Source organism: Manihot esculenta, chromosome 15, assembly GCF_001659605.2.
Source record: "Manihot esculenta cultivar AM560-2 chromosome 15, M.esculenta_v8, whole genome shotgun sequence".
Lineage (NCBI taxonomy): Eukaryota > Viridiplantae > Streptophyta > Magnoliopsida > Malpighiales > Euphorbiaceae > Manihot > Manihot esculenta.
In genome coordinates, this window is record NC_035175.2 from 9453894 (window position 1) to 9466492 (window position 12599).

A 12599-nucleotide genomic window follows, 5' to 3' on the forward strand; every position below is an offset into this window, starting at 1 on the left:
ATTTCAATAAACAGAAGGATAATAACAAAAACAATATAACGCCTAATGGTAAGTGCATCCGGTTAAACCTGATAGATCTCAAGTTCGAATTCCCCCATCCTCCATTTAAAAAAAAAAACAATGTAACGCCTCACCTTTCTCGTCATGCATCCTCCTCATCACCAAATAAAGACAAGCAGAAGACCTTATCCTTACAAAAAAAGGTTGAGTTTTTACATGCTTAAAAAACCTTATTTGAACCAAGAAGATTCCTTACTTGAAATAAATAAGGTTCTTTACTTGAAATAAATATTCACCTGACTGGAATTATTTTATTTTTTTATGGAGCTAATAGCATGTACAACATGTATTCTTTAATTTGTTATGTATTTTTTATGATTAATAAATATTTTTTATTCATAATTAATTCTTTTAAAGAAAATAAGACCATGCCAAATATAGTCAATCTCAAGTCCAAACTCGAAGAACTTGGCATGACGTTTAAGCAATCGTCGTCCCAGTTTCACGCAGAATTTTCCGATTTCCGATTTTGTGGTCAAAAGTGAAAAGGAAAACTCTTGTGTACGGAAGCTAGTTTAAAAAAAAAACCTAAAAAAGCGGACACGTTTGATTTCCGTCCCCATTCCGTCGGGCCCGTCATTCTCCACCGTTCGATTAAGATATATTGCTTGGTTTTGTCCGTACGTCCACGGATGGTCATAACTTCCCTTGAAACAGAGGAGATTCGAAAACTCCAGCGGGAGATGGATAATTAGTTAAGACCTGCGTTCAAAGACAGAGAGAGAGAGATTTTTGTTTTCAATTTTGTCATCTTCGTGTGGATCAACAATGGCGTCGAAGCTATCGACGTGGTTTCTGAGTCAAGGGTTCACAGCTTTGAACTATAATTTTGACACTAATAAGCAGACAGCTACGCGATTCTTATTGCCTTCCCATCGATTGCTTCCTGCTTCTTGCAAAATGCGACAGCGCAATTTGAGGTAATGCTTAATTGATTGGATTCGATCGGGGACTATGGAGTTTTATTGATTTAATTGGTGATATATGGATCTCTGGTGCAGTAGCTCTCAGCATAAGAGACAGCAGCTCAAGAAAGCCTCTCCTGAACAACCTCCAAATACCGTAGGTTTTCATTCGCGTGGTGGTGGTGGTGGTGATGATATTGGTGATGATGATAATGATTCCGAAACTGAGAGCACAGCGGTGCATAGTGTCCCAAGCTTGAATCTTGATGTTGAGAGTAATGAGGAAGTCGTCGATGTTAGCGTAGATGTGGAGCATGCTCAGCATACGGGTGCAAATGATGTGGAGAGGAATGTAGATATGGAACATGTTCAAGATGTTGGTGCAAAAGATTTGTATAGTCTCACCCAGGAAATGAAAACTTTGGTATTGTTCATTGACTTGTACTGAACTTCTTGCAGCTTCATTCTGTGCAAATGTAGTTTTGTTTTAGCACTATGTCTGGAATACATTATTATTTCGGGTATAAATGAGGTTACGCTATTTTGTCATTTTAATCTTTCCAAATTGACATGTTTTAAGTTGCTACTTCTCAAAGCAATAATTATGTTTAGACTTTTTTGTGGCGGATCGTCTTAGTCCAATATTTTTTTGACCATGATTTGTTTTTCTTCTTCTTTATTTTATATTTTCTGTCAGTAAGTTGCTACTAAATTACAATTCTTAAGAGCATTCATTCAGAGAAGTCTGGAGATGTTTCTGAAATTGTTTTTTTTTTTTTTTTTTCTCTTTCACAGGGCATAGATGGAGCAGAGAAGCTTTCTAGTATTCCTGATGAAATGAAACCTTTGGTATTCCTATTTACCGAGTCAGATAAAAAGAAAATAATAATCTGGATTTGCCTATGCAGTTAAATGTTTTAAATGGCCGTGTCCCGCTGTACTTGTGGCATGTATCCATGTTAGCAAAATTCAAGTTTGAACACTGTTGCTTGAACTTCAGTTCATTAGAGTCTGGATATATATGTTAATTTGTTATTTGTGTTATGTCTATAGTTAAATTTGTCCCTGAATTAGATTTAGTTGTCTCATGTCTAGTTATACAAAAGTGGGAAGACACGAACTTCATTAAAGATTTTATTTATTTATTCTATCACTCAGGTCTTAAACAAAGATGGTGGAGAACAACTGTCAAGCTTTCAACTTGAGGATTTGATAGGCATGATAAGAAATGCTGAGAAAAGTAGGATCCCTTTCTTTTATATTCTTATTTTTTTTATCAATCCATGTTTTTATTCGTTATGGCCATTTGAAGAAAGATGTTTGTAAAAATATTTATAGTATCATTTTTTAGTCTTTTATTCAAAGATGCATGCACATATATATTTATTACTGCCCAATTTGTGCTAGATATCCTGCTTCTCAATCAAGCTCGGGTTCATGCACTTGAAGATCTTGAAAGAATTCTTGCAGAGAAGGAAATATTACAAGGAGAAATTAACGTTTTAGAGATGAAATTGGCAGAAACTGATGCAAGAATGAAAGTTGCTGCTCAAGAAAAGATGCATGTAGAACTCATGGAAGACCAATTAGGAAAACTAAGAAACGAACTGGCTTACAGGGTTGGGAATCAGAACAAACTTTTGAATGAGGAAGCCCCCTTGATTCAGGACAGCACTATTCAGAACATTAGTGAGGAGCTCAATTCATTGAGGGCAGAGAATACATCTCTGAGGACTGATATAGAAGCACTTAAGAGGGAGCTTAGTAATGTCAAGGATACAGATGAGCGTGTTATAACACTGGAGAAAGAATGCATGCAGTTGGAGTCTTCTGTGAAAGACTTGGAATCCAAACTGTCAGTTTCTCAGGAAGATGTTTCAAAATTGTCTAGCTTGAAAGTTGAATGTAAAGACTTGTGGGAAAAGGTGGGAAGTTTGCAAGCATTGTTAGATAAGGCAACAAAGCAAGCAGATCAGGCTATTCTAGTGTTGCAGCAAAATCGAGATCTTTGGAAGAAGGTTGATAAATTGGAAGAATCCTTGGAAGAGGCCAACGTCTATAAGTTATCGTCAGAAAAGTTACAGCAGTATAATGAGCTAATGCAGCAAAAGATAAAACTATTGGAGGAACGTCTTCAACAATCTGATGAAGAAATATATTCTTATGTTCAGTTATACCAAGAATCTATACAGGAATTTCAAGATACACTTAATACTTTGAAAGAAGAAAGCAAGAAAAAGGCACTAGATGAACCTGTAGATGATATGCCCTGGCAATTTTGGAGTCATTTATTGCTTATGATTGATGGTTGGCTTCTTGAGAAGAAGCTAACACTAGATGATGCAAAACTGTTGAGAGATATGGTATGGAAAAGAGAGAGGCGTATTCATGACATATACTTAGAGTGCAAGGAAAAGAATGAGCATGAAGCTGTTTCTATGTTTCTCAAGCTGACATCATCACCAAAAAGGTAATAGCTTCTAGTTGGAAGTTTCAGTGATTTTTTGCTTCTATTTAATTTATGCTTTTTTCTTGATCTATAGTCAAGGATTATATGTCGTCCATATTGCAGCGGAGATGGCACCAGTTGCTAAGGTGAGCTTAACTTAGCCTTATGTTGTTTCTGCTTTTTTGACTTAAGTCTTTAATTTTGAATCCCTATTCAATTCTCATTATGTTGCTAATTCCTTTGCAGTTCTTCAATGTCATTTGAGATAAGTCTCAGAAATATGTTTCTTATGATATTCTCTATTTGAAACAAATATAAGTTACAGTCTTCTTTTTCTTCTTGTTCTGCCAGTCATGTTATAACTATCCAAATACAAACAAAATTCAGTTATCAAACCATGGAGTTGATTTTTTTTTCTTTAGAGTTTGATTTTTCTGTAGCAAGGTTTATCTGGATAATCTGAACTAATTCATTATGTGGACTTCTCATGTCTCCTACACAAACTTTAATCATAATATGATTATAAAGGTCTTAAGTTGTCATATTATTTGAGCCACCTGACAACATTAGCTGTATCCCCTATTCCCCATATGGTTGCTGCTGGTGATGCAAGTTTACCTGGATGATCTGAACTTTAGTCTTATAATTCATCACGTGGACTTTCTCATGTCTACTGCATGAAATCTAATAGTTATAGGGACACCTTCTTCTTCTTCTTCTTTGTCTTCTTCAATGTACACATGAGACATAGCACGCCTGTAGCTCACTTCCTGAGCTTCTTTGGATTGGCATTCACTTATAGGTACAAGTGGAGTGCAGCCAAATGCTAGAAAGCTTGGATTGCCATGTTGATTATATATGTGTGTGTGCAATTGTTTGTTCTGCATATAGCCTTCCTGAACTCACTGGTTGTAATTGGTGCCATGAATTTTATCAAGTGATTCAATCCTGTTTTCTCAATGGAGCAGGCTTTTCCTCTATCCCACTCCTTGTTTTTTGTGTTTGTACACGTGCATCTGCACATGGCAGGGGGAACTTGCTTCATAGGTGCTCTAAAAATATATGTCCTTGCATATCTGAACACATAACAAGACCATTTACATGTGCTCCAGTTTTTTCTTCGTTCATCTTTAACACAAGAAATTGCAAATCTTGTATATGAGGTTTTATCTTAAAATTTCATATCCTGCATTATTGGAGAGATGCTGTGATTGAGCTCCCTTTTGATATTCTGATAAATAACCGTTAAACTATCGTCGCTGATATTTTAAAGGTGCACATTTTGTTAGAGGCTGACCTTTGTAATTTTTTTAAATTGTTAATGGCTGATCTTCGAAAATTCCTTTTCCTCTGGGCTGTGTAATAATCTCATAGTTCTGCATAATTCCTGATCTTGGCACATATATTTCAATAATGAACACCCATCATTTGATATTCTCCATCATGCTCATTTAGACATATCTGATTATCCAGATGTTCCTTGAGTTGGTTCATATTGATGCATCCTTGCCAATATTTTCAAGCAAATAATTGAGTCATATATTCTCCAGTTTTCAGCTTAAATGCTTGTTTGCATCAATATATTTTCTCTTCCTACAGCACCCCTAGTAAAGTGGAATGCACACAAGGATTGGTTGCAGCCAGCTCCATTTAGTTGTAATAAGGCTTAGTTGTGCTGGAGTTACATAACCAAATTTCATATTTTCTCAAGCTGTACAGTGAAACAAAATTATTAGTTTAATTTATAATTCTGCTCGGTATTAGTCAGTTCTTCCAATAATGATTATGATCATGACATCTTGGATGGTTGTCTGCTTGCATAATTCTGAATATTGGTAGAGTTCATGGAAAGTTAATTTCTTTTCCTTCCCCTTCTCTTTTTTCTTCTTGTGTTCTCATTGCCATATTTTTGTACTAATATTAGTTATGAATTATTTTTTCCTAAAAGGTTGGTGGCTTGGGAGATGTTGTGACTGGTCTTGGAAAAGCACTCCAAAAGAGAGGACATCTTGTGGAAATTATTCTGCCAAAGTATGACTGCATGCAATATGATGGTATTGGCAATTTAAGGGTACGTAAATATTTTTCCTTGAGTAGCCACTGGAAGAATATTTGTTTTATGAACCTTTTAAATAATATGTTGGCTTGTACAGGCCCTAGATGTGGTGTTGGAATCTTATTTTGATGGAAAATTATACAAAAACGAAGTATGGGTTGGCACCATTGAAGGTTTGTGACTTGTTTTTGTTTCCAGAATTTATTTAAGCTATTCATCTTGATTGTGAATTTCAATCATGCAGGTCTTCCTGTTTACTTTATTGAGCCTCATCACCCCGGCAAGTTCTTTTGGAGAGGGCAGTTCTACGGAGAACATGATGATTTCAAACGCTTTTCATTTTTCAGCCGTGCTGCACTTGAATTGCTTCTTCAAGCTGGCAAAAAACCAGACATAATTCATTGCCATGACTGGCAGACAGCTTTTGTTGTATGACTAATTTAAAATTTTAATTCTGCCTTAATTTTCTTACGGCGCATGATCATACATTTTACTACTATGAAAACTCTCGTTTTACTATTTCAGGCACCACTTTATTGGGATATATACGCCCCAAAAGGATTGAATTCAGCTAGAATATGTTTTACCTGTCACAACTTTGAGTACCAGGGGAGTGCACCAGCATCAGAATTGGCATCTTGTGGACTTGATGTCCAGCAGCTAAACAGACCAGATAGAATGCAGGACAACTCAGCACATGATAGGATCAATCCTATTAAGGTATTGGAATTCTTTATTCAAGTACAGCATCATTCTTTCCTGGAATTGTCCATCACCTATGCTCTCACTTCCCTGTTTTCCAGGGTGCAGTGGTGTTCTCAAACATTGTGACAACAGTATCACCCACCTATGCACAAGAAGTGCGGACTTCTGAGGTATAGACTTTTCTTTTTAGGTCCTTTTTTATCTGATACATTGCTTCTCTCATATTTTTGACAGATGTTATAATAATCCGAGAGGTGAAGTTTCAAGAGATTATTGAATTAACCTTTTAATATCATGATCTAGGCTTTCAGATGGCTATCAAGGCTTTTAATTTTATGGAAATATTCACAAGAAATTGTTGAATGTAGTTTATGGCTGTGTCCTCTAACTTTTTGCGATTGATCATTGATCTAGAAGTAGTTTTCTCTAGGCCTTATAAAGAATTAACTTGCAGGTATAAAATTGTCTGGTTTTAGCCAGTGGATGCTTCTCTGTAACTAACTTTACTTATACATTTTTGCTTTTAGCTAGTGGATACCTTTTGGTTCTAGTTCCTTCAAAGTATACATATGTGCAAAACAGTTGATAAATATACTTATTGCAAAAGACTGAATGGCTCTTGTATGGCATCATGTAGTTGCTCTTCATCTGTTATGTTTAATATTGGCCTCATTCATCTTTTACAGGGCGGAAAAGGTCTCCATTCGACGCTTAACTTTCATGCCAAGAAGTTCATTGGAATCCTAAATGGTATTGATACTGATGTGTGGAATCCTGCGACTGATACTCTTCTCGAAGTCCAGTACAATGCTAACGATCTTCAAGGAAAAGCAGAAAACAAAATAGCTACAAGGCAGCATCTTGGGTTATCAACTGCAGATGCTAGGCAGCCACTGGTATCCTTTCTTAAAAAGATCCAAATTAGTTGCTTCCACATTTTCAGGGAACTGTTGTGCTTAAATGCCTACTTTTATGGGGTATAATTTAACAATGTTTCATTGATATCCTAATCAATCAATATTTCTCTTGATCCTTTGACATTTTAACCTTGGGAAATATATGTTGAACATGTTCTGTTAAGAGTATTATCAAGAAGTGGCTTTTTTAATACCTTATTTTGTTAAACATTATCTGTTTTCTGTCATCTCATATTTGCATTGACAACATAGTGACACTCACACTCTCAAGCACTCAAACATATATATTTAGTTTTATTTTTTAATAGTGATTGATAAATTGTGGTTGTGGTACCATAAGGGAGCTTAGTGGGATGCCAAAACCATGCCAACCCTATATGAATGGGTCATTTGATTCTTTATTTGGAATTATTTTGAACATTTATTATTTTCTTTGTCAACGTGTATCCAATCCTAGAAGTCTTTCATATTTTATTGAGTAGGTTGGCTGCATAACAAGATTGGTGCCACAGAAAGGTGTACATCTTATTAGACATGCAATATACCGTACGCTGGAGTTGGGAGGACAATTTCTACTTCTTGGCTCAAGCCCAGTTGCACATATACAGGTAACCCTCTGTTTTCTCTTTACGCTACTGAAAAATATGCAATACTCTGCATTTTGCATATAATGTTGTCTAGAGGATTTTGAGAACAAACACACACACACACACATATGAAGAATATGATGAGTTTCTGTTGACCTGCATTTGGAAAATGCATTCCCCTGGTTGCTTCCTCCTAAAGCATCCAAAAACTACTTTCAAGGTGCTTTTGATACTTGACTGAAAACAGAAAAAGCATCTCAATTGACTGCCTTACTTGGAGAATCTAGGACAGTATTTTGAAAAAAGAAAAAAAAGTCTCGATCACTGTGCGAAATGGAAGTTACATGCTTGCTATGTGGACAAACAAATATATTTTCAGATAGTTGAATTTATGAAATCTACATGTGAGTTCGTGAATGCACACCTATGGACACGAGCACTGGTTTTCATTTACTTAACCATTCTTTTCCAACTCCTCTGTCAGTTCCAAGCTTGCTCTATGATTCAATTCTCTTGAGTATACTTTTAGTTTACTTGTTCATTTCTTTTGTAGAGGGAATTTGAGGGTATTGCAAATCACTTTCAGAATCATGAGCACATTCGGCTGGTATTGAAGTATGATGAATCTCTCGCTCATTCCATTTATGCAGCATCTGACATGTTCATCATCCCATCTATCTTTGAGCCTTGTGGCCTTACACAGGTAAGCTATCAATCTTGCCTATGCAATTGTTCTAGAATGGCAAATAACCGACTATTCACTCCTAGTCCAATGATATCTGGTGGATTTGGAAGTAATATCTTCATAGATCTCACTTTGAATCAGTGACCTGGTGAACATAAATTAATTTTGTAGGATAATTCTCGGGGCTTCAGGACTTGGGGGTGACTTAACATAAGATTTTATGCATATTATTGTCTGTTCCAAATGTTTGCTTTTTAATTATTCTTTTTCTATGTCTATATTCCTGCATCTATAATTTTCTGCAGATGATAGCAATGAGATATGGTTCCATACCCATTGCAAGAAAAACCGGTGGTCTAAATGATAGGTGACATACTTTTTGCATATTCACCAATTTTCCTGAAATTATTTGGAAGTATCATGATTCATTAACTCTTTTTTTTTTCTCTCCCCTGTAGTGTTTTTGATGTTGATGATGACACAATTCCTCTTCAGTTTCGAAATGGATATACATTCTTGAATCCTGATGAGCAGGTAATTGACTAAGCTGGTTACTTGATTTTTATCTTAATTACGTTGCTATACCCTAGGCTTTGAGTTAATGAAATTTACCAGGATCACCGGTCAGATATGCCTGCAGGCTGCATGAGCTACAATACAACTACAATTATAACCCATAATGGACCTTTTAATTTCTTCCTCTGTTCTGATTTGTCAGATTTGTATTTAACATGCTCATCACGACTGTTATTCTGATGGTTCAAAATGTTTCACTAACATTTGCAGGGAGTGAATAGTGCTTTAGAACGTGCATTTAACCATTATAGAAACGATCCTGAGAGCTGGCAGCAGCTTGTTCAAAGGGACATGGACATAGATTTTAGTTGGGAATCTTCAGCATCACAGTATGAGGAGCTCTACTCAAAATCAGTGGCCAGAGCAAGAGCGGCAGCAAGTAGGTCTTAATTATGGTAAATGGCATTTTCATGGAAAGCCAAGGATCTGTACACGATTAGCTTGATTCCTAAATGTGAATTTATAGGCCATGAACTAGAAACCCACGCCGTCAAAGTACGTTCGCATAGTAAATTGACAAAGTCCTGTATCGGTCTTTTTTTTTTTTTGGAAGGGCACACAAGGGGATTGCATAGGTGAAAACAGAGGGATAGGCCAAACAATTCTTTTGTTCATAACATCAAAATAAGATATGGTGGGGAAAATTCTCAGTCGATTTTGCCAATTCTTTTCCGTATTCTAGGCTCATCTTATCCTGATCAATTTACTGTATATTTATTTTCTGAAACTTGCTAATTTCCATCCTTAGAAGAGGGCTCCAAATGGGTGCATTGTTCAGCCATTTGAAGCGTGTAAAAGCCCTGTTTGGATGATGTTTTTCCATGATTTCATTAATGTATGATTTTCATGGTATTTTTTCCATTGTATGGTTTTATATAGTATTGTACTGTACAACGTTTGTAAAAATTGTATAGTTGACTGTGGTTTTATAATAATTATTTTTTTGTTTGATTGTGTACTGTTGTTCTAAATAATAATTAAATTATCTAAATTTCTTTATTAATTTTTTATGCAATTTAATCACTAATTTTTCACTTTTAATAATTTAATGCACATTTTATAATTATTTCAATTTACAAAAAGCTGTCTAATTTCTTTTCAAAAAATCATATTTTATATATTAAATATTATTAAATATTTAATAATAACATGAGTACATAACATTTACAAGATATATTAATAGTGGTGATTATTAAATTGAAGAGATTGATTTAGTTAAGTTAAAATAAATAATTATTGTAAGGATAAATTGTTCATATACAAAATATATGCAAAACTGGAAACAAATTTTTTAGAACAATGCAAAATCACCAATTTGGTGGGAATTTATGAGCTTGCATAATTCTATAACTATAGAATTCAATCACCAAAAATCATACAACATATAATACAATTTTCCTAAACATGATTATCAATGGAATAATACATTACATAACCATAAAAAAAGAAACAAGGACTAAATAACCTTGACCTTTTCTCTTATTGGTTAACATGAATGGTGTTACGCTGCCTGATTTTGAGAACTGTAACGACGATTTGATTTCTAACTATCTGTAACTATTTCATAGTTTCATGGAATTTTCTGAAATTTATTCTTTCAGAGCAGAAGATGACAGGTTTTTCTGAAAGAAAGTTGCAGAGAAGATGCACTTTTAGCATGCAAAATTCACATTATGTTTTGAATTAAATCACAATAATTTACATATCACAACCCAACAACTCGAAGTTCAAAGATAAAAGCTCTCCTTTTTTCCAAGCTCGCTTCCCAGGGACGAAGTTTGTGGCGTAGGTCTAGGAGTTAGCAAGGTGGTCGGCCAAGTTATTCAATGGTCCTTTTCCCGTTATAATGGCATGAATAAAGAATCCGAACATCAGGACGGATGTACACAAGGACCAAGGGGCTTGCTCTGAACATTTTAAGATTATTTAGGTAATTTTTTTTAATTTTAAATAAATAAAAAAATTATTATTAAGTTTTTAAATTTTTAAAAAAATATTAATTTGTCTTTATTTGAAAATTATACAATTAAAATACCTTTATATTTTATAAAATTAAATTCTTTGATCCTTTTATATAAAAAAAATTAATTCTTTGATCCTAAATTAGTATAGAGGTGGAAGTATTTTTTTGGCTTTAAGTTTCGTGTGTGTATATATATTAATCATACATTTGAAAATTGTAATCATTTTTATAATAATTCACTAATTCAAATTTTATTAAAATTTAAAGTGGCAAATAAAATTATTTCTCCTTATTTGAAAGGTTAACGGCAGAGATTGATGAAAAGAAATCACATTTGTAAATATCAACCAATAAGAATTTAATTATAGATCTCACAAGATAAGAATACAACCCACCTGCAAGCCCATAAGCACCCTCCAATCAAACCAATATTCACCAAGTACAATGTATGATTACTTATATTTTTACCAATGGCTGCCTTGACGATGACGCTTTCCTCCCCTCATTCGCTGGCAATGTGGTGAAACTCACCCCTTCCACCCCTGAGCTCATGGGCAATGACCGTGTTTCAATGAGGAAAACTACCGGTAAGTCTGGTTCTTTTGGAACTTCATGGTATGGTACAAACCGTATTAAGGACTTAGGTCCATTCTCAGGTGAGCTCCCATCCTACTTGACTGGTGAATTGATCTCTGGTGACTATGGCTGGGATACTGCTGGTCTCTCTGCTGACCTAAAAACCATTGCCAAGAACCGTGAGCTTGAAGTGATCCACTGTAGATGAGCTATGCTTGCAGCCCTTGGGTGTGTCTTCCCTGAGCTCTTGGCCCGCAATGGAGTCAAGTTCAGTGAGACTGTGTGGTTCAAGGCAGGAGCTCAGATCTTCATTGAGGGTGGTCTTGACTACTTGGGTAACCCAAGCTTGATCCATACACAAAACATCTTAGCCATTTAGGCAATTCAAGTGGTGTTCTCCATGTTCAGATTCTTTGTTCAAACCATTGTAACAGGAAAGGGACCGTTGGAGAACTTGGTCTGATCCTGTCAACAACAATGCCTAGCCTCATGTCACAAATTTCGTCCCTAGAAAATGAAGAAATATCTTATAATATTCTGAGTGCTTTATGCCAAAATGGAGAAAACATTAGAATGTGACTAGTGGAGCAGAAAATTTATTATTAGAATAGATGAAACCGCTTTTGTTTTAAAATATTATAGCAGAGAGTTGAAACCGCTTTAGTCGACTATAATGGGTAAGTAAGAAAATTGATGCCAGTTGATATCTTGATAACAAAAATTATTAGCTTTCATTAATTGCACACAAAATTTATACAACTCTAAAATAACTTAAATTTGATTTATTATTTAAGTCTGCAGAGACAATGACTTTTCGAGAGGCTTTGAGCTGGATTAAAAAGTGCGGATGGGATCGAGTTCTTTTCGAATCAGATACTCAGGTTTTTATTGTGTCCATTAACAATGTTTTGTTAGATAATTTATTACCTTTTAGTCTTTTGGTTCAAGATTGTAAATGGTTTCTATTCAGTTATGAAGAAGCAAGACGTGGTTTTATTCACAGGTCTACGAACGATATCGCCATGTTCTAGCAATATCGGCTCATTCTGAGTCAGGTCAAGGAGTTTGAGTTCATGTCCCTCCTCCTCGTATAGTTTTTTGATCGCTTTGATTAATGATA

The 12599-nt window shown here is 35.1% G+C and overlaps 1 protein-coding gene and 1 pseudogene across 3 annotated transcripts; both read left to right on the forward strand.

Annotated features, from left to right (window-relative positions):
* Window positions 1-482: 482 nt before the first annotated feature.
* Window positions 483-9889, forward strand: LOC110601811 (probable starch synthase 4, chloroplastic/amyloplastic). Of its 3 annotated transcripts, none has more exons than XM_021739138.2 (17): window positions 489-980; window positions 1065-1389; window positions 1761-1814; window positions 2124-2205; window positions 2373-3435; window positions 3509-3560; window positions 5363-5485; window positions 5568-5643; window positions 5715-5899; window positions 5996-6190; window positions 6274-6345; window positions 6862-7071; window positions 7575-7700; window positions 8233-8382; window positions 8670-8731; window positions 8823-8898; window positions 9151-9889. In XM_021739138.2, exons 1-17 carry the CDS (start codon window positions 829-831, stop codon window positions 9328-9330), a joined length of 3183 nt encoding a protein of 1060 aa, XP_021594830.1. In that variant the 5' UTR covers window positions 489-828; the 3' UTR covers window positions 9331-9889. The 3 variants fall into 3 exon arrangements, with proteins under 3 accessions (XP_021594831.1, XP_021594830.1, XP_021594829.1); XM_021739137.2 differs by having other exon boundaries at window positions 490-980; window positions 1062-1389; XM_021739139.2 differs by lacking the exons at window positions 8233-8382; window positions 8670-8731; window positions 8823-8898; window positions 9151-9889 and having other exon boundaries at window positions 483-980; window positions 1062-1389; window positions 7553-7690.
* Window positions 9890-11373: 1484 nt separating this feature from the next.
* Window positions 11374-12191, forward strand: LOC110602689 (annotated as a pseudogene).
* The last annotated feature ends 408 nt before the right edge of the window (window positions 12192-12599 follow it).